Here is a 22,828-nt window from a genome sequence, read left to right on the forward strand (position 1 = left end):
CTTTCTTTCTGTCCATCAATGTAATTCCCAGCATGCATCTCTCTACGCTCGCGTACTCTTCAGGTGCTGTTCTAATTTGTTTGTTCGTCTGCACGTTTACACTGGATACGTACGTACGTACGTTGAACTTCTTTCACACCGTACGTAGCCCAACCAACTGTGCTAATCTGGAGGTGCGTGGCCGATAGAGCCGCGTCGAGCTGGGGAACACAACGCAGAGGCGTTCGCCGAGACCGCAGCTGGACCCGGCGAGGCGAGGAAGAACAAGAAGCAATAATCGCTCTTCGTTTGAAAAAGTGGAAACCCTCTTCTGTGGCCGAGAGGGGAGAGTGGACGGTAATTGGTAATTATGAAGGAGTGGGATTCTCAGCCTCTCCAGGCCCAGTGCCCACACGCGTCTTTTTATTTACGGAGCAAATTCCCACCGAGTCTCGAGACTCTTTGTTCAGGAGGGTCCTGCCAGGCTTCCGCAGCAGGGGGGTGATTCTGCTGCTGCTGTTCGATCCCAATTGAGTAATTTGCAGGTAATTTTCAGTTTTGGGACGTTTTTCAAATCCCAGTTAAGTTGTATGATTCTAAAAACAAATAATTACACGGAAGAAATTAATTTAAAGCCGAGTCAAGCAAAGGCTCATGACAGATTTAAATACCAATTTGTCAAGGATGTTGTACATTCGCAGAAATAAGACCCAGGGAACATCAATCTCAATGCATTAAACTTCTACTGCTTCCAATACTAACCAAGACAAAGATCCCCAGTATAGTCTACTACTTCCCATACAAGGACAATGATCTCCCGTATAAACATGAAGAGATTGTAGGAGCGAGCACCTATGAAGGCCGGCACGGCACATAAGGGGGTGGGTGGCCAGCACCTCGCCCGACCACCTCTGTCTCCCCAGTGGCGATGTTTACACACCGCACCAGATATTCATCTGAGGCTGAGTCGACCTAGGGGAGGCCCAGGACCGATTAAGATAATCGTCACTGGCGTTGGCCATGAACGGGAATCAAACTCGGGGCCACCGGGTTCGTAGCACATCGTTCTAACCGCTGCACTACCACTCCCCACACACGCATACACAGCAACAGCAACCATTCAGCACCAAGCAGCAGGGACTTCACCAGGGCATGTGCACCGGGAGAGGCGCGCTCTACGGCAATGCAAGGAAAGGACGCGTAAGCGCACACGCGTGCTTAGCTTCGTGGTTACGACAGCTTTCTTCGGTAAACCTCAAATACCTGACATGCAAACCGTCTTGCAGGGGCAGTGGGAATGCGTGTTTTCCCCTGCTGCTGGACAGGCCAGTGTTTGCATGAAGCTGTACGAAACATGACCACAGCAGGCTTGGCAGTGTCCACAAACACAGCAGGAAGCAGCCCATTGAAGTGGAGCACTCTACGCGCGAACCCATCAAAGCGCATTTCGCTTTTGTTGAGAAAATCTGTGCTTTCACCACGCGTCCCTGGAGGCCTGCGGCTAGAGGAACAGGCGAGTCTCAGCCCTAGACAAAGACAAAAATCCCCCCCACGTCTGCCACGGCCCACGTGTTCCGCGGCGCACTGCAAACGGGAAACACGTTGCCAGCTGTGAGCGCATCATCCGTGTCCTGTGGCGTGCGACGACCGAGCGAGGGCTCCGTCACCTTTTCGCCGTGCCTCGATGCGGGGGGCCCAGGCGGTCCGGGAGGGCCCGGCGGTCCCGGGAGGCCCACAGCAGCGTCGCCCTGGTGACGAAACAAACACGTGCAGGGAGAGTCAGCCGAGGGAGAAGCGGTGGAGCTGCATCACCGTCACGAGGCTCCACGACAGCAGATTGCACGAGCGGCGCTCTCTTCACAGGATTGTGAATGTTTGAGTGGAATTGGCGCCGACGCTGCTGGGGAATTTTCAAAATGAGAACCATCTTTAACACTCACCTGATGCTCCCCTGCAGGGTGCTGAGTAATTACAGGGCATGGGGAGTGATCACTCCCTGTCAGCACTGCAGGCCTAGCAAGCCCCACGAATTGCAGTGCAGCACTCGTGTGTCTCAGAACATTGAAAAAAAACTATCTCTGATTAGACACCATCGTACGGCTCAAGATCACATGTTTGTTCTTCGAGCTTCTCATTAAACTCCTCGTTACATTCCCCCTGAAAGTTTTGCTTGATGTACACTCTCCACTGCGAGAGCTGGTGCCAAAAGTCAAGCACAACGACAACGCAGATGCAGCGTTCATCTCCACTGGCCGGCAGTCAGAGTCATTGCCCTCGACTCTGCTTCAGCAGTGCGAGCGTTGTGATGAGTAGCGCGCCCGTGTCGAGAATCCCCTCGCGTGTTTTTACACAACTCGTGCGCGTGTGCCCAGAGATCTCTCGGGAGGCTGTTGGCGTTGGACACTCGGCGCGCTGTCCAACAGAGGTGGTCTCACCCGGCCACCTCGAAGGCTTCATTTTCAATCACAAAACCTCACACGGCGAGTGAAGTCACGAGAAGAGCAGCACCTCTGGCAAGGTTCGACCGCATCGCCACGCGGAGCACGAGCCGTGAAACTCAAAGCCTGGGCTGTGATCCCAGGCTGAGCTGATTGACCTCCACCCCGCCCCCCCCCCCCCCCCCGTTTGCCGAGTGACCCCTGGACCCGGGTGGATGACCCCCGGCGTGCGCACGTGCTGGGGCTCACCTTGTCCCCCTTCGCTCCCAACTCTCCCTGGACCCCAGGGAATCCTCGTGACCCTCGGTCTCCCTGCAACCAACAGCCACAGGCACCATTAACAACGCCAACGGCAGCAGCAGCGCTGTAGCCGCTGTCGTCCCGGATCAGAAGAAACCGATCAGCGGTTCCTGACGATGGCATTTCTCCCATTGTTACTCTGCTTCCAAAAGAGATAAATATTAATATTTGAATATAAAAACCATTTCTTAAAATAATAATACTATTAACCTCTCATTTATCTCTGCATGATGTGAGGTTTGTCACTGTGTGCTGCTGCTGCTGCTGTGTCAATGTGGAACAGCTCTCCCCGTTGTACTAATCCGTATGTTTCACTCGTTCCATCTCTAAAATTCACAAACTCTTCCAAAACAGAGTCCTGAGACTCAGTCAGGTTTTCCTGGGTCAACGAGCATTGGCTTTACTAGTAAAAATAATAATCGCAAAAAAAACAATAAGTGATTAAAACAATTCTAGGTGTCGAATCACCGACGAGTGGGCCTTGTGTATCCAGGCATTGAGGTAGCAGAGATGTAGCCGTGACTGCATGGGAAGGGGAGGCGGTGTTGGAAGATGTATTTATATTCTCAGGTTTTTTCGGTAAAGTCACGTAGGTAAAACATTAAAAGTAATGAAAGTAAAATAAAACAAAACAAAAATAAAATTCACGACGTTTCGGAGGCAACACAAGTCTCCGTCATCAGGTGGGACCGTCACAGCCAGATTAGCTGCATCAAGTGAAGCAATGATTCAAGATGTAATCCCTTATAAGCAAGTTGAAGGGGGGGAGGAGAGGGGGGGGGGAGTTCATCAGAATGTGGTAGCCAATGAATGGAAACGTATCGGGAGGGAGGGGGGTGGGAGGGGGAGGGAGCCAACAGAAAATTTGGCGACGGCTTGGACGCGGCTGCTGCGCACGCCAACACAATGGACAGAGAGGGGGGAGGGGAGGTCTGATACACATGATAGAACAAAGGAACGAAAATGCCCATGTTTATACCAATGCAGGCTGAAAAAATGAAGAGAGTACTGTTAAAAATAACTGGGGATGTTAACACTCGGTGAAGTAAATTAAAATAGTGCCTGTCAGATAAGATGGTCCAAAAAGTGTAATTAAGTCTTTTTTGCGTGGTTAATAACATCTTTCCAGTGATTACTGAGTTTGTACCCATCATCACGGTTGAAATTATGTCTGTGTTTGTATATTTGTATGGCTTCGTGTACAAACCTTTGATGGTAGCCAGGAGGCTTGCAGAGAACCTTGGTCTCGGAAAAGACAATTTCATGAGAGCCCGCCGAGTTGTAGCAATGATCGGCAACGGCCGAAGAATCAGTTCTGCCGTGTTTCAGATCTGACTTGTGCTCGCGGACACGATCAGCAACATGACGTTTTGTTTCTCCAATGTAGCAATCACCACAAATGCAACTCAATTTGTAGACTCCAGGATACTGTAAGTCAGGAACGACATCCTTCACAGATGGAATCAGATCACGGATTTTATGCACTGTGCTGAATCGGACTTGGATCTTATGTTTGTTTAGAATTTTGGAGATCTTTTTGGTCACGCCTGCTATGTATGGTAACGTGATAGTTTTGGTCGGAGTTTCATGTGGTTGTTTCTGTGTGGTGGGAGAGACCGCTTGGCGGATAGTATTATCCGCCAAGCGGTCTCTCCCACCACACAGAAACTCCGACCAAAACTATCACGTTACCATACATAGCAGGCGTGACCAAAAAGATCTCCAAAATTCTAAACAAACATAAGATCCAAGTCCGATTCAGCACAGTGCATAAAATCCGTGATCTGATTCCATCTGTGAAGGATGTCGTTCCTGACTTACAGTATCCTGGAGTCTACAAATTGAGTTGCATTTGTGGTGATTGCTACATTGGAGAAACAAAACGTCATGTTGCTGATCGTGTCCGCGAGCACAAGTCAGATCTGAAACACGGCAGAACTGATTCTTCGGCCGTTGCCGATCATTGCTACAACTCGGCGGGCTCTCATGAAATTGTCTTTTCCGAGACCAAGGTTCTCTGCAAGCCTCCTGGCTACCATCAAAGGTTTGTACACGAAGCCATACAAATATACAAACACAGACATAATTTCAACCGTGATGATGGGTACAAACTCAGTAATCACTGGAAAGATGTTATTAACCACGCAAAAAAGACTTAATTACACTTTTTGGACCATCTTATCTGACAGGCACTATTTTAATTTACTTCACCGAGTGTTAACATCCCCAGTTATTTTTAACAGTACTCTCTTCATTTTTTCAGCCTGCATTGGTATAAACATGGGCATTTTCGTTCCTTTGTTCTATCATGTGTATCAGACCTCCCCTCCCCCCTCTCTGTCCATTGTGTTGGCGTGCGCAGCAGCCGCGTCCAAGCCGTCGCCAAATTTTCTGTTGGCTCCCTCCCCCTCCCACCCCCCTCCCTCCCGATACGTTTCCATTCATTGGCTACCACATTCTGATGAACTCCCCCCCCCCTCTCCTCCCCCCCTTCAACTTGCTTATAAGGGATTACATCTTGAATCATTGCTTCACTTGATGCAGCTAATCTGGCTGTGACGGTCCCACCTGATGACGGAGACTTGTGTTGCCTCCGAAACGTCGTGAATTTTATTTTTGTTTTGTTTTATTTTACTTTCATTACTTTTAATGTTTTACCTACGTGACTTTACCGAAAAAACCTGAGAATATGAATCATTGCAGTCACGAAAGCTTCAAATCTAGAATTAGATGTATCTATGTTGAACTTATTTCGCACTGTATGTCGCAAACCGTGCTAATCGGAGGCGCAGTGTGGTGATGATGATGTGTGTTGAACTTCTTTCGCACCATATGTAGCCAACCATGCAAATCGGAGGTGCGGGAATGTGCTATCTCCATGCCATGGCCTTGCCCTCACAGCCTTGCCGTTGCTCTCTCTGCTTGTCTGTTAATAAATAGTTCATACGTATCGGCCTCCATTATAAAATAATTCTGTTTTGTCTCAATGGGCTTTAACATGGTCATAAAGATCTCCTATTATATGGTTTTCTCTGGACATCCCACGGTGGCAATATGTTAACTCCCTTGCCTGGCATACAAGAGGCCGTGAGTTCGATCTCGACCCTGAAGCCTGCTGTATATTTGGAGTTTGTATGTTCTCCTCGTGGCCGCATGGATCTTTCTCCGGGTCCTCCGGTTTTTACGTCCACAATTAGAAATGTGCGTTAAGAGTATTTGGCTGCTATACATTTCCACATGAAAAGCCACTTCGTTGAGCTGTCATTTGTGGCCAGGTCGCTTCTGAAAAAAGAGCAACATAGCTCAGTGGGCCTTACCTGGTAGAATAAAAAAATAGTTTTTAAATAGTTTAGTACTATAGCTGTTCACCTCACGAGCGACCCAACAAAACCCCTTCCCTGCTTCTCGCTCCTCCGGAGGTGCGGAATGGAGCAGAAGCGAGCACGCGAGGGCGGTCCACTGCTACTCTAACAGAACCCCTTTTGCCACGGTGCTATTTGAGGGATGGCAGGCGCACGCGGATGTCCCGTACTCACTTTAGCACCACCTTTACCCGCAAGGCCCTGAGTGGAAGAGAAAAATCAAACGAGGTGATTACATCATCGTCGTCGTCATCGACGTCGTCATCACCGTCGTGACGCACAAAGTAAGGGAATTCCTGCTCCTCATCAATCACACCTGCCCACACTTGTGCCCGTACGTAGAGGTTCAATATCGTTTCTTTACTGGTGCGCACGTGTTCGTGGAGTGTGCGCTGGTATTATGCATTCAAGCATAAACTGTACATTAATTGGTGTGTGTGTGTATTCGACTTTTCCTCAATCTGCCAGAGCAAACGTTATGAGGGCACGTATATATTTCTATATGATTATGTATTACACGTGTTGTTTAACCAGGGAAGCCTCGCTCTGAGTCTCAAGACACTTTGTCAGGAGGCTCCTGCCGAGTCTTTGCTGGATGAGGTGGTGTAACCTCAGTTGAGTAATTTGCAAATACGTTTTCACCATCAGGATGTTTGGTCAACATCAGTTACGATTTGTACATGTTTGGCTGTGGGAGGAAAACAGAACTCAGAACAGAGCCGTGTGTGTATGTGTATTTGGATCAGAGCAGTGTGTACATTTTGGTGAATGTGTTTTGCTCTGTGTGCACTGCTGTGACGTGGTGCACGGGTTATCGTGTGGATTGGTATGTACGTGTGTTTATGTTGCTCGTGCGTGTTCTACTATGTGTGCGTTATTGTGATGTGTGTGGGTGTGTGTTGTTGTGTGCATAGGCATGCAATCAAGCTGTAGTGCTTTGCACAGAGTGCTACAATCCCATAAACATCGCTCCATTTCCAGGTCATGCACACCAGTGGCAAGTGACATCTGAACCTGTACCGAGCCTCCTCGAGGCCAGCTCAGCCTAGTCGATCTGGTGTGTAAACATGACAACTGGCGAGACAAATGTGGGCCGATGCGGGTGCTGGCCACAAGGCTCTCTCGCGCGCCTTGCCAGGCCGAACGTGGACTCGTGAACAGCACCTTGCCCCTACAGTGAACGGGGTGAACGGGGTGAACTGGTGGGATCTTCGTATTGTTGCCGTGGCCGCGCAACTCCCGTGTATAAAAAATGAAAAACACGGTGGGAGGCTGCGTGCGCTGCACGGACGTGCGCCGCTCACGGGCTTGCCGACGGGCCCGGGCAGGCCGGGGGGTCCCACGGGTCCAACAGGTCCCGGCAGGCCGGGTTTGGCGGCCGCTGCGTCGACGCGTACACTCGCGGCGGGGCTGGGAGGGCCTGGCGGGCCGGGGGGCCCGCGGGGTCCAGGAGGCCCCGGATCTCCCTTGTCCCCCTTCGGGCCGGTGAGGCCCACTCGCCCGTCGCTCTGCAACACACGTTGGGGGGGAGGGAGAACGGAGCAGCCTTCACTGCACAGCCTGACACAAGGCCCGAGCGATGAGTAGCGCTGACAGAGGGAGACCCTCTCCGCTCTCGCAATGGAGAATTCTTCCCAGACTGGCAAAGTGAACACTATGGGAACGCTCATCTAGTTTTATATTATTATTTATTTCACTTGTTGAACCAACAAAGTCTTAAGACTCTTATTCGGAGGGTCCAGCCAAGTTGTTGCTAGAAGAGGCCATGTTCTCAAGTGTAATCTCAATTGAGTAATTTGCAGTTAATTTTTCACCGATTGGATATTTGGCCAATATCATCACCATTGTACATTTTTGGCTATGTTAGGAAAACGGAGTCCAGAGGAAACCCATGCAGTACAGAGGGAGAACGTACAGACTCCACACAGAAAGGCGCCCACATTGGGATTAGAGCCCAGGCCCTTCTTGTTGTGAGGCACGATTATTACCACTGTGCCCCCACCCTGCGGCCCATATCAGTAACATGGTTACATATTTTCTCTCTTCACGAGCCAGGAGTGGGTGCGCATGCCGCGGTTGATCGATGATACCGATTTGTGAAATTCCCGGGCCTGCTGCGCGGCGAGGTGGGCTGATATGGCAGTACAACAAGTGGGTCCTCGCCCAACTGTGTGGACTCTTGAGTGTTAATCCCATCCAGTATCCTCACACACATGCAACGCACTCCTTAAATTTGGTCAAAAGAGTCGCGGTTTTGTGGATGAATAAATCTCATTGATGCACCTGGGAATCAACACGACCGACCGCTATTTACCGCGCTTGTTGGAAACGCCGTTAAACTCTCAAGCCCCCCTTGTGAGCAATTAAAGTCAGAACTGGAATGCGAAACACAAACAACAGAGGCGGAGGTGCGCACGAGCCTGAGGGTCGTTTGCGTGGAAAGGGCTGATGGCGACGCGCGCCTCAGCGGCGGAAAAGCATTCCGGGCAGTGACGCACGGCCCTCCGTCGCGAGGCAGCGGGCGGTGCCCCAGCCAGTCGTGTCCACGGCGCCGCGCACGCCACTGGCGGGAGCCTCACTCACTCACCGCGCCCTCCACCTGCGCTGCTCCGGTCTTGACAGGGGGATGCTCGTCGTCGTCTCCCGGCCCCGCTGCCGCCGTATCGCCCCCCGCCGGCGTAGTCGGCTCCACTCTGGGCCTCTCCGCAGCAACTGCGGCGTTCACGCACGGAGGTCAAACGTCGGCGCGGCGCGGGGGGGGGGATCGGCCCGCGCCCGTGCCCGCCCGCAATGTGCGCGCGTGTGATGGGCCGTGCTAATCGACGCAGATCAAAGGCCGCACGGCGGAGACAACGGTGCGAGGTATCCGAGCGCCGAGGTCGGCAGATGGATCAGAAGAGGCCGCACAGCGACGGTGCCAAGTACAAGGATCAAAAGCAGCGCAGCAGCACGTGGATTGGGGTAGAGATTAAATGATCGCATGCCACGGGGCTAAGCACACGCCCGGCTGTTAAGAAATCCCTCATGGCAATAATGAAAGCGGTAATCACCTCAGGGAAGGACAGTGAGAGTGCAATTGAGAAACAGAGAGAGGGGCACTGGCCACAGGGGATGACTGCTAATTGGCAGCACGCAAATACCAAGGTGGTATTTTTACACCAGTCGACAGGTGAGGCTTCTCTGACTTCACCCACAGTGCACGGTGCCCTCTAAGGGCCCTCAACGCTATCACCAATGTCCACACACGGCCTCGCTCTGAGTTGCCAGAGCTGCCTGACCTCTAGTTCCATCGTGCGACAGCTTGCCAGCACTTGCGACCCCTCGGCCGTTACATTCTCTCCAGAGCCAGAACACCACTCTGTCAAGAATTATGTTCAGTCGCCTGGCATTGCTTACAAGTCCTTCTTAGGCTGATTCGTAAAACAAATCCAACCCTCCCCCCTATGTGTTGTTATTCAATAACTGCCTCCTGCAGCGTGAACACACGCAGCAGGGCGCTCTCCCCTCCACAGGGCGGAATGCACACTGCCCCACCTCCCAGCAAGGGATTCAACGCAACCTCACCTCGGCTTTGCACCTCCGATCGGCACGGTTGGCTACGTGCGGCACGCGAAAGAAGTTCAACGAACGTACGCAGCATAGTCCGTGGAAGTGTAATACTAATACATTTCTACATCTGATGTTCGCGACATTTTTTAATGGTGCAAGGCGATCGCGAAGCAAGGCGCCGCCGGCTGTGTTGCACAGACGGCAGTCTGCAGCAGTTTTGCGGTCAGGGGGCGACCCCGTTGCCATCGTGTGATCGGCAATCGAGCAATTTGCAGGTGATTTTTAGCATTTTGCTCAGTCTCAATAGACAACGCACAGGCACCGAGCGAAAAAGCTCGTACGCGATGCAGCCGTCCCTGGACACGAGCGGCGCACGTGCAGCCCCGTCCGTCGGTCCACTGCCAGACAAGGGGGGCCACCCTCACTCGTCTAGGAGCCGCGGGGGTTATTTAATCATGCTTTACCACCTCAGCCATTTGCGGGTTGGAGATAGCCAGGGGCGTGGATGTGGACGCGCAAAAGTGAAGTACTACAACGGCTATTTTCCTGCACTTCCGTCTACAGCCCACAATGAAGGCCCATGGGCTGATGGGAACTGGATCAGCACATAGTGGCCACCTAGTCCAGCAACATCCAGGCTCAGCCCTGCTTAGCTCACCTTCAATTTGAACGTCCTTTTTAAGATCAGAGCTGAGCACACCACACAGCAGCATCTCTGTGGTAAGGGAGGCCCAGAGGACCTTGGCTAAAAAAGGACTCCGTTTGCTTGTTTACCTCTTGTGCTGCAACTGGCTTTCCCGTGCGAGACGTTAGGTTAGGACGGGGCGCCGTCAATGTCAACGTCAGCGGATCTCTAACGGCACTGCACAGCCGACGGTAGTGCATGCTGGTATGCCTGTGGCCCAAAGCACACTGGATCGGCCCGATCCCGTCAGATTTCGGAAACTAAGCAAAGCTAAGTTTGCGAAAGCACGTGGATGGGAGATTGCCTGGGGATACCTGGCCTTAGTTTGGCACAGTGATTCAGCAGCGCCCATGAAGGCATACGAAGGGAGTGTGGGTGGCCAAAGCCACGTCAGGCTGCCTTTGTTTCTCCAATGCCGATGTTTACACATCAGACTGGGTGCTGCCCATTTAAAGCCGGGTTGACCTTGTAGAGGCCGAGGAACAGTTGAAATCGTCGCCACTGTTATTGGTCGTGAACAGATATCAAACTCGAGGTGGCAGGTTTGTAGCGCAGTGCGCCAACCATCACGCTACCGCTCCCCAACAAAAACCCAACAATCCCCCTGTATAGCTGAAACGGACTGTACCACTGCACACGCACGTACGCACACACACACAAACACGGTAATTTCAAAAGCCCGCTTGACTGACATTCCAGTGATGAAGTGAGGGGATACACCCCGGTGTTCATTTACAAACGAAACCTCCCGACGCTATGGCCTGCGGCCGCTTGTGATGATGAGGCAAGAGATGCTTGTGATGAGACAAGGTCTCGCTCCGTGCTATCCCATCACTTCAATCACAGGGACATTAACATCAGCGGCAGTGGCGAAGCACCGCAGGGCACACGGGTCCCCGCCTCTAGTCAAGATAAGGCAACAGTGCCACGAACATCGGTAAATGTCTTGTGCTTTCAAGTTGTCCGTTAACATGCCTCGCGTGTCAACACGCAGCCTGGTATGCGTCAACATTCCCATTATTGTCACATCAATCCACTTTAACACGCTGTGTAGTATCGATGTTCGTCCTATGGGGATACTGACCCCTTGCCATGGGAAAGATGGATTCCCACTACTTGATCTTTTGATATATTGTATATGCATGTGAGTAGGGCGGCCACATGTACAATGATCACAGGTGTTAAAAAAAACACCCAACCGCGTGAAAGTTAGTAAACACTCCCTCGTGAACTGCAATGGCATTGGAGGTTGCCTTCCTCGTCGACATAAGGGACATTGTTCAAACTAATGGTTGCATATTTGCCATTTACCAGGCATCACTTGCAAATCGTTGTTAGATATACGTACATAATGGTTATTTGTATTAAAATGCTAATGCATTACATAGCATTGTCTAGCTACTGAATGCAATTGAACTGCAATAAACAATGCAGGCTAGGCAGCAAAAGGGATTGATTCTTGAAATGAATTATGATGCACACTTTGTAAACGTGCATCACGGGCAGGATGATCAGCTGCATTCCCTAAATGTACCATCGTCCTGCCCTTGACACATTTAGACAAATGGCAGATAATACACCCAACAGACCTCGGAGTTAAAAGTGTATCATTCCACAGGTCTCATTTTCAGAGACGTGGCAGACGCTGCCGCATGCAGGCACGCATCTACGCCTCGAATCCTGCAGCGGGCGGCTGGTTTGGTCGAATGAAGTCGTATAAAGTTCTCATCTTCAAAGGAGGGCTGAACCCAAACAAAGAGACTGCGTTCCCTCCTCGGCTGTCTGATGGGGTCAAAGCTTCGTTCACGAGGGCACACGGACTGTGACATTGTGGACAGGTTATGTCATTTAGGACTCTCGTGATGTCACCGTGACATTAAACTTACACATCAACGATACAGTGACATCACGCCAGTGCTGTAAGAGGTGCATTGACTGCAATGTTAAAGCCCCTTCTCCTTATTTACAAAAACTTCTAATTCGCGTGTGGCAGTCTGCGACGCAGCCTAACTTCCAAACTCGTAACGATTAACTGATCGCGATTGACCGTCGTGCTCACGATACATACCCTGAATCGTCTGTGCACGAATCAACTTAAAAAAATGTTCATCTAATGATATACAAAATAATATCTTTACGTCACATTTGGGATGATGGTCCAAGTTAGAGAACAAATGTGACTGAACAGACAAGCCGGAACGAATGATAACACGGTCAACTATGAAAGACATGACGGACATGAGGAAAGGAGACAGGACAGGAAAATCGCCCGATGAAGGTGGTTGTAATCATCAGTGCAAACATCACAGTACTCAAATTGTAAATGTTCCAAGTTTACTCTCCAACACACCGGTGTGCTGGAGTAGTAACTAAATGGCACGTTTTGTTCACGTGACGAGTCTTACTAATTGGCTGTGTCGGGCAGTGGTGGGTTAACGACACATTTATACTTACGCGATCTAACCCAACAACAACAACTTTATTGTGTATATTATTGATCGTGAAAGCCTACAACGTGTTAAACGGATTCAATTCAGTTACTCGATTGCACTGCAGACAGTGTGGGGCACTCGATGGCCACACGGCGCATGTGCCCAGAAGAGCGGCTCGCTTCGTCAGCTGCCTCCTCCATTTCTGGGGCTGCTCTCTCCCCGGCGTGTGGCCAGCACCGCTGGGCCGGCCCGCCGCGACCCAGCGCCCTGCGTCCCACTACGGGGCCTCAAGTGCTACTCAGATTGCGATGGGCCCAGTAAAGCTGTCTCCCCCCCCCCCCCCCAAATCTGAGTTTGAATTCCGCTCACGGCCAACAACGCCAGTGATGATTATTTGAATCGGTCCTGGGCCTCCCCCTGGGTGGATTCAGCCTCAAATGAGTACCCGGTGCGGTGTATAAATATCGCCACCGGGGAGACAAAGGCGTCCGGGTGTGGTGTTGGCCACCAACCTCATTGTATGCCGTGCCGGCCTCCATGGGTGCTACTCATGAACCGCACTTGCCCCAGCAGTTTGTTAAGACTACACAGGGGATCTTTGTCTTTGGGGGGAGGGCCACCCTAACAACAGTGGTATCGCGCTATGGGGAGTGGATGAACTCGGGTGGGACAAGGGACACGTTTTGGGGCAGTGCCCACCCCAGGGTCCTGTCCCCACCACCTTCTCTCCACCGATGCGCAGCCTCTTCCCCGTGTGCACTTCATGGCAATTATAATGTGGCGACTGTGCACGCCTTTGTCCTAACCGCAACACTGCATCGCGTGCCCTCCTCTAATTGAGCTGCAACACAGAATTCTACGCAAAACTCAGAAGCGCGTGCTAACCTTTAACGCCGCTATAAAATACAGCCATTTAAATAACAAACATTCTAACGTAAAACCTGATCATAATTTTTAAGCCGAACCTCACCACGTGCTCATTTCATGATACGAATACAGTATATCCTGTAACCCTAATATTTACTTCATCTTTATCAGAACACGTACCACTAATGCCACCTTAGTAAACGGAAAAGTCAAAGTGTCTCGGTGCTAAAACCAGAATTCGGAGGAGGTGCTCTTCTCCATAGGCAGTCCTGAGGCAGGTTGGTAAATCCACATTCCCCATGGCGGGGCCCAGTCTGCATCGGACGAATCACGTTGAACCTACCACAAGGTGGCACTCATTGTATCAACACCACAGAGCTGATGTGCCGAGCTGAGTAACAAATGTTTAAAGGGGCGAATGTAAAATCGAGTACATTTCGTATTCACCGCCGTTCTTAAAGCGCAGGGCTACCGCGGCGAAGGAAGCCGCTGCGTTTCACAGACGCCGCCTGCAGTCGTCTCACAGCCGGGGGCGATTCAACTTGGGCCCTTGACGCCAGCACACAACGTCCTACTTTTCTTTCTAACGGCGTCACAGGATCTTTTAACGTCGATTGTCAGTGCACGCGCAGGTATTAACCAGCGCGGCTTTCCGGATGGGAACCCCGAAGCCTCTGCAACAAGTGGGGAAGGCTCTACGGCCGGGCACGTCACCGCCGCAATGCACGTGGCATAGGGCAGGCGTGTTACGGGCGACATGCCACGTGGCACCGTGTGGTGCGCCAGGGGAGTTCGTGGTGCTCGTGCCAACTTACGAATGCCCCTCAATGATGTGGCCAGTTGGCCTCAGTGGCCCACAGGTCAAATTACTTTGACACCGCTGGTATAAAATGTCTTTACAATTCCTGAAGAGCAGAAGTTTTAACTAGTCAGGAAAGCCTCACTGAGTCTCAAGACTCTCTTTCAGGAGGGACCTGCCAAGGTTAAGTTCTCATTACATGTATTGATATGAAAATGCATATATGCATGCACACACAGAAGACGCTCTCACAGCACGGAAACGCGAGTTAGTGGAATCGTTTGTTCAGCATGGATGGGAAGCGAATGTGTGGATATTTTCGAGCAAGAAAGAGCGCGCTTTTGAAGCCAGGACAGAGCCCATCAGGGGTTGATGTGAGTGGCTGCAGGCGACGCAGGCAGCAATGCCCCATGGGTTAACGAAGCCTCACTCAAGCAGGCCTCAGGGCTTGGGCAGGCAGTCCTCCTCTCTGACGACGTCATCGCCACCGTGGCTGCGGGCATGGGTTCTGCAGCTAACAGTTCAGTGACAACGCAAGCACGAAGTGGTACCTCTCCTAACGCAGAGGCTTCTGCCAACAAACATTGCAATTCATAACAGATTTTGGTTACTTTCGTACGCAGGCTTTTACGGCCAAGATTATGGTTCATAATTGAGTTTTTAGGTGAGGTCGGGTAAAAAAATGTGTGTCGGGTGGAGGGGGGTTTACAACACATTGTTTGCACGACCGAACCCATGAACCTCAATTATAAATTTTAGATTTAGAGTAACAAAGATTAATTCATTGCAGTGTTGGCTCTGTCGAAGGATAATTTGCCAGTTCATTGTGTGGTTGGGACTATCCGCTTTGTATTTGTGTCATAATATTCCAGCCCGTCCATACTGCCTAATGCGTTTGCTTTGTTCCAAGGTACTGTAACACTACACTTTGAGTAAATTGTGAAAAATGTATTCTTAAGACACACTATTATACGATGCTGGTATTGTGATCGCAAGGAACATCGATTTCAATCTGTCAATTGATGAGCCGCTCCGTGCCTCCCCGTTCGACTCTTGTTGTGCTTCCCAGATTCACACCCCATAATCTTGTGATGGCACTGCGCCTTGCGCCCGTGTGACGACGAGGTGTGACGACGAGGTGCACTGCGGGAACCGGGTTCTGGGGCCTGCTGGGTGGGTGCGTGAAGCGTGTGCAGCCAGCACTGGCCCCCGTGGCTTGCCCCGTCAGCTCTTGCCTGATTTGTTAAACCACCCCGGCGCAGAGGCTGGCTGGGAAGCGCGTGATGGCGTGCGCCGCGACAACCCACACGGCGGCCAGCCAAACCAACGGACTTGGGAAACAACACACGGGAGACTGCGTCAGCAATTGAGACAGACCAGCCGCCACCCAGCAGCCAAATAATAGCGATGGCACGGACTGTGAGGCGCGCAGGCTGTGGGGTCGTGGACGATGAAATGCCGGCTTTGTAAAAAACCGAGCGACTTTGCGCACGAGAAGCCGCGGAAAGATGCACCGTCGCGGGACGCGTCACTATTTTCCGAAGCGAGATTGTAGCTGCGTGAAGGGAACAGACTTCTGGCCCCGATGGCCCCAATGGCCTCGGGGCTAGAAGAAGATTACACCTGTCCTCTTGCACTTGAGGGCAGCGCACAACATTTACAGAATACAAGTTAGAATCCCAGCTTTGCTTGACACTCTCGAATAGTCCACGGGCCACAGCGAAAAAACAATTGCTACCACCTAACTTTAATCGTGCCCATTCATTTGTACGGTCAATAAGAGTGAATTATGAAAAATAAGAAAAGGTTTCACCCTTTCTGGCAATAAAACCAGTGTTGAAGGCTGTCCTTCTTTGAAGGATGTCTCGGGAGTAGGCCAATCAGTTTCAAAGACAATGTATCGATTATCAGAATTTGTTTGCATGTTCACCACAAATGCGCGTGGTTAATGCAGACTTGCTTCTTTGCAAGAGGTTTCTATTTGGTGTTTGAACATCTTAACACTGGTTGTATTGCCAAAAAGGGTAAACCATATGCTTATGTTTAATACCTCGATACTGGCAAAAAGGTCCCATGGTAAGAGTAGGAAATTGGAAGCCCTAGAGTTACGTGACCTCAGGTGGCACTGACAAGCGAGGCATTGGGCACGTGGACTTGAAGATAACGGTTCGGTTTTTTCTACTCCACTTGTGCTATCCGCGTCATGCCACGAGACAAAGGATCCAATCGGAACGCTCGTGTCGCTGTGTAAGCCCATGTGTTACAGCCATGGCCTGTGGAAGCAGATATCGCAGAAGTATTTTAAAAATCCCTTCAGTGATCTTTTTATACACACATACATAAGAGGGGGGGGGGGGAGTGCATCTTCCCACGTGCTCTGTACAGAGACAATTGTCCATCACGTGGCATGTTTTTTTTTATTCTCAGAGATGACATTTAAACCAAATGAAGGGGGAACCCCCCCACACAATTTTGTTTGCGTAGAGCCCACTTTGATTAGAGGTGTGCAACACCCACGCTTGGACGACCGATCTCAAACCCCTGCCTACTCCCTGCGCTGCCAAGCTATGCTCACCCGTGACCCAACGCTCTGAAGGACACTCGTCCTAATCTGCGCGTGGCAGTGTAAGAATAGACAGTGGGTCAGAACCACTGCACCGTAAACGCACGGCGCCCGATGTCACGGAGCACCTCCGGACACGATGCTCGCCCGTTCACCCCAGTACCGCCACGTGTCCAAGGAGTATAAACCATCATCACAGCAATGGCTTTTGGCTAGCCGTAAAACAAAGACAGTCACCGCATCGCGCGCTTTCAGATGCGCTTCTGCGGCCATATCAGGAAGCCACTGGCAGCTAGGCACTTTTAAATCTAGATTTAAAACTCATTTCTTGAGAACTGCTTTTTTGTTTTTAGTTTGTTGTCCTTCCCCCGGCACCTCTGATTAGCACGATTGGCTATGTACTATAGTAATAGGTGTTTACCCTTTAAACTGGTACAAAACTGACACCTTTATACAAGGCATCATGTTTTCAATAACCACAACACAAGCAGTCAAAATGCAAACAAAACGAAACAACTCTGATAATGATGTGCACTGTCCTTGAAGTTGATTGGTCCACACCCGAGACAGCTTTTCTTAGTCTCCATTAGTGTTGGACCAGATGACGCCAAAAGGCGTACAACTCAAAAACAGCGCACTATCACTATCAAAAACAGCGCACTATCAAATATAGTAATAAAAACCTATTACTATATTTTGCCACTGGTAAAGGAGATGTCTCATAGTGGCTATGTACTGTACGAAAAATGTTTTACATAAACACGTACGTACGTGTTCCAGCGCAACGTCTCCTGCCTGCTCGCATGCGTTGTGTTTGGCCACCAATGGTTCTGACGGTGTGAGCAGAGGGAAGATTCAACAACGCCCAGAGTGTGCAGCATTGCACGTAACACAAGCTGTCAAGCCTTACGCAGACGGCCAGCGCAAGGGAACTGTACGCGTGGCCATTTTGTTATTTACACTGCGGACTCGAAGAGCTGAGAAAATGTCTGCCATCCCAACGGGCAGCGGTAAAACAGGGACGACTGTAGGCCGATTTCGTCCTCATTAGGACTCATCAGCATAGTACAAGTCCGTCAGTATTCCCTGTTGCCATATGGCCCAAGTATGGAGAGGACTCAGCCTTACACCGTGTAGATAAGATAAAGCTGCCGTGCAATGCACACCTTTCATTGTGTGTTATTAAATCTATGTTTTTCCAGCCTGCCTCACAGCAAGAAGAGCCTGGGTTTGAGTCCCAGCACGGGCACCGTTCTGTGCGAAGTTTGTGTGTTCTCCCCTTGTTCTGCATGGGTTTCCTCTGGGTTTTCCAGTTTCCCTCACATAGCTAATAAAAAACAACAACATTACAGTTCACTGGTATTGGTGAAAATATCTCGATGCTAAACACAACCTGCAAATTATTAAACATCACCCCCTTACTGCAAAAACTTGGCAGGACCCTCTTGATAAAGGGGTCTTAAACTAAACTAACATTTTTTTTATCTAACAGGTAAGACCCACTGAGCTCTTTTTCAAAAAGTGACCTGGCCACAAATGATAGTTCAATGAAGTGGATTATCACGTGGAGATTTTTCGCGCTTAAATTCTCTAAATGCATATTGATTCTAAATGTGGAGAGAAAAACCAGAGGACACGGAGAAAATCCACATGACTACGGGGAAAACACACAAACTACAAATATACAACAAGCATCAGGGTCGGGATCGAACCCACGACCTCCTTGTCTACCAGGCGAGGTAGTTAACATCTCGCCACCGTGGCGCCCCAAGACTCCTCACTACTTCGTCTTGAGACCCAGTGAGGCTTTCCTGGGCAACGAAGAAAAATAACAAAAGTTTACTACTTTATAAGTTGGCAGTAATCCTTTTCACGTACACTCTCCTGGGTTTGGATCATTTGCTCCTATTGCGAAAGCGTGAACTCGCACCACCAATTCTAGATTTGAAGTTTTCGTGACTGCAAGGATTGGTTTTTCCGGTAAAGTCACGTAGATAAAAAACAAAATAAAATACATTTAAATATAAACATGCGTCTCAGAAATAGCTCTCTTCATACGCTACAGTAATTTTGCTGGAGCAGCCACCTGATGACGGAGGCTTGTGTTGCGTTCGGAACGTCATGATTTGTTTTAATTTAGTTATTTTCATTTTAATTTATTTTATTTAGTTTTTTACCTACGTGACTTTACCGAAAAAACATAGAGTATCGCACCACCAAACTGTGAATTCGTGCGGACGAGTTTACTCCGCTTGGTACGCGTGCAGCGGTGCTGGTTGGCTCCGGTGTGAGGAGGTGATGCAGTCCCCCCCCCCCCTCTCGGGGTTCTCCATGCACCGGAATTCTCGTGATCATTCTACAGCGATGGCAGTGGCTCCATCCTCAGCGCTTTCTCCACTCTATTTAAGACCGGAAACAGGAAGACTTCTTCAAAGTTCTGGCAAATCGCCCAATGAAGCTGGTTGTCATGACCAGGGAAACGGCGTACTCGAATCACTCAATGTTGTAGGTTTACTCTCCAACACATCGTTGTGGTGAAGTAGAAACTAATTGGCACGTTTGTTTACGTGACAAACCTTACTAATTGGCTGTGTCGGGTGGTGGTGGGTTAACGACACATTTTTATTTATGCAATCTAACCCAAAAACACCTTTGTTGTAAGTAATATTGGTCACGAGGGCCGACGTGTTAAACAGGTGAAGAACTGGTCTGGTGATTGCCCATCAGTGGAGTATCATCATCATCACCACCACCACGCTTTCAAATGCCAAACACCGACAGAATCCACCTGCATCATGCAACATTAGCCAAGAGTTGAAAGAGTGAGCGAGGCCAGCAGATACCCACGATGCATAGCGCAGCCGATCCATATCCCAATCGTGTATGAAGAAAGGGGTGGTCGGTGAGCCACCGGTGTCAAAGTGGCCACATCTTGAAGACCACGGGGCAAGTTCAGTAGCGTGCGTTGCTCCCGGTGTTCTGACCGCTAAACCATCACACGCGGCCTCATGATCCTGGCGACTCCATCGCAAAGCCCTCAGCGGAAGAGCAAGTGCAACTGACACGGAACCATCACACCCCCCCCCACCTGCATTCCCTGAACGTATCGCCAGGTGACAAGCTCCTAACAATTCTCAATGCCGTAGGAGGGGTTTACCTGTCACGAGAGCAAGCGTGCATCCGCGTTGCTGTACCAGAACGTGACATTGAGTGACTCTGTATATCTATGTTTGTGTACAGGACTCGGGCGGGGGGGAAAAAAACGTGAAATAATTTGATCGATCTGGAAGAGAATCTGGATTGGGCAGGTGGTAGTGAGAGGGAATGAGTCGAAAGAGCTGATTGGGCAGGTGGTAGTGAGAGGGAATGAGTTGAAGGAGGTGAGTGGACAGGTGGTAGTGAGAAGGAATGAGTCGAAGGAGGTGAGTGGGCAGGTGGTAGTGAGAGGGAATGAGCTGAAGGCGGAGATCGAAGGAAGTTCATTTGGATAAACCACGAAGAGGAAGGAAAATGACGGCGATGCCGGACGACGTTAAGCGAGGAAGGATGTACGGACGACGAATGAAGAGGGCAGTGGACGATCGAGCAACATGAAGGAGAGGATGGAGCCTGGGACCGCTATCTGGCAAGAACACTGATGCGCACAGAATCGCGTAAACTTTTGAGGAATGTACCACTGGCTTCAAAATGTTAACTGCATGCGGTACCGGCTGCGCCTGTTATAATCGCTTACATTGAATACGTTAATACCAATTTACTGTCAGAGAAAACATCACGTATACAAAACATGTACAATAAATAGCGATAAATCTATGTTCATACTCTTTGGTTCTTTCGGTAAAGTCACAGAGGACGACCTGAGGACGACCGCTTGTGTTGCGATCGAAACGTCGTGATATATATATTTTTTATTTTATTTTATTTTTCTACCTACGTGACTTTACCGAAAGAACCAAAGAGTATGGATTCCTGCAGTCACGAAAGCTTCAAATAAAAATCTATGTTCTTTAAATTAGCCTCAGACCATGACTGGCAGGATACCCATGAAGGCAGCGTCTATCGTGAAGCCATTATAATTTACACGGCGGTTTCAACAGGGTCGTTGAAATATTGGCAACAGGTTCCTATGTTAAAATCTTGAGTCCATCTGCGACAGCGCCTAGCCAGAGCATTTGAGACGGTCACAGCCGAGATGCTGGGGCCCACCTGAGACTCTCAAAAAGTACGACGCGTGCCAACCGCTGCCACGGCGAACATGCTGAGATATTGAGAGATGAGGTTTCCCATAAAACCTTCACACGACTACGCGTGTGTGTGTGTGTGCATACAGTGTCAATGATAGGGAGCGGCAGCGTAGCGGTTAGCGCGCTCCACAGACAAACCCGGCGATCCGAGTTCCATTCCCGCTCACGGCCAACACCGGTGACAATTATTTGAACCGGTCCTGGGCCCTCCCCTAGGTCAACTCAACCTCAAATGTGTACCTGGTGCGGTGTGTAAAAACATCGCCACTGGGGAGACAAAGGCTGCCGGGCGTGGTGTTGGCTACCCACCCCCTCGTGTGCCGTGCAGGCCTTAGTAGGTGCTCGCTAAGACACTTGCCCCACCAGTCTGTTCAGGCTACACGGGGGATCTTTGTCTTTGACAGTCCTAACGGTGCAGCTGTAGTACATGCTGCCGAATTAAACTGCTTGAATAATTTATGATACATTTATAGACAGTGCCGCAGTTTTGTTTAGTAATTATACACAGTATAATGATCCTCACGATTATAAATGTTTGGTGCCCCAAATGTGGTTTGTGGTGATAATTTAAAGTCGATTTTTTATCCCATTTTATTAAACCATTCTATCCACACAGCACAGGTTGTAAACTGCTCAACTAAAGACGGCTATAACAGGCTGCATACCAGCCCATCGAATGAACTTAGCAGATGATGGACAAGTAACATGTTGAAGAAAGCAGTCACTTTCTTTGATAAAACGATCATACACCTCCCTTCCAGAAATGTTGCAATGTGTTTTTTGAGTCACAATTGGGTTTTTCACCACAGAGAAACGCTCCTCGCCATTGGCCTGACACCCATGTGTCTACATTCCAACCAATCGCAAGCGCTTTTGAACAACATCGCAAAATTAGAAACCTAAAACGACACCCAAAATCTCGGCGAGGTCATGTGAGGCGCAAAGGGCACGGCTAGAGGACTGCCGACCCATGTGATCACGACCGGGGCCTCTTGCCGTGTCGATAAGACCGCTTCGCGATTGCTGCCACCCGTGCCGCAGCGGCAGTAGCAGCATCTCCCGTGCTGAAGGGCAGGGAAGAGCTGTCACGGCTCAGGCAGACGCGACGGTGCAAAGTATTCCGGTCGCTGCGCGACTCCCCGCCACGTGCTGACGTCCTCCTGGCACTAAACGTCTCGCCACGTGCGCAAGGGCCCCTTGCGGAGAAGAAGTGTGCCCTGGGAAATGCGGTGAACTGCCGACGTGCCAAAGTTCGCCAGGAAGTGGGGCAGATCCGCACCACGACATTAACTACCCCGTTTGAGTTAATTATTCTCGAACCAAACACTGCCATGAAGGAGGATACAAAGTGTAAAGGTGATTGATGCCGGCACGTAAACATTCGTCTTAAAGAGACCCTGCTACCGTGCTCACCTCCTGGCACCGAGGCGCAGCGCTTGAGGCACTCCAGGATGGTGACGAAGTTGTTCTGATTCCCGAGGCACCCGCCGTATTCAAACTGCTCGCAGCCGTGCTTCTTGGGGTTGTAGAACCAGCGCTGCAAGCGGCTCTTGCAAGGGCCCTTGTCCGGTAACAGCGTGCAAAGCTCTGCGCACATGCGGCAACAAAGA

At 50.2% G+C, this 22,828-nt stretch overlaps 1 protein-coding gene across 8 annotated transcripts in view; it reads right to left on the reverse strand.

The window, feature by feature from the left end:
- The window catches only part of LOC144944131 (uncharacterized), a 290,632-nt gene that overhangs the window by 54,272 nt on the left and 213,532 nt on the right, over positions 1-22,828 (reverse strand). For all 8 annotated transcript variants that reach the window (XM_078872236.1, XM_078872237.1, XM_078872233.1 and 5 more), the window contains 6 exons: positions 22,632-22,805; positions 8,667-8,791; positions 7,384-7,587; positions 6,254-6,280; positions 2,667-2,729; positions 1,647-1,727 (listed from right to left, as the gene is read on the reverse strand). In XM_078872236.1, coding sequence (XP_078728362.1) covers positions 1,647-1,727; positions 2,667-2,729; positions 6,254-6,280; positions 7,384-7,587; positions 8,667-8,791; positions 22,632-22,805 — 674 coding nt within the window. The remainder of the gene's footprint in view (positions 1-1,646; positions 1,728-2,666; positions 2,730-6,253; positions 6,281-7,383; positions 7,588-8,666; positions 8,792-22,631; positions 22,806-22,828) is intronic.

This window comes from Lampetra fluviatilis, chromosome 2 (genome assembly GCF_964198595.1).
Source record: "Lampetra fluviatilis chromosome 2, kcLamFluv1.1, whole genome shotgun sequence".
NCBI lineage: Eukaryota > Metazoa > Chordata > Hyperoartia > Petromyzontiformes > Petromyzontidae > Lampetra > Lampetra fluviatilis.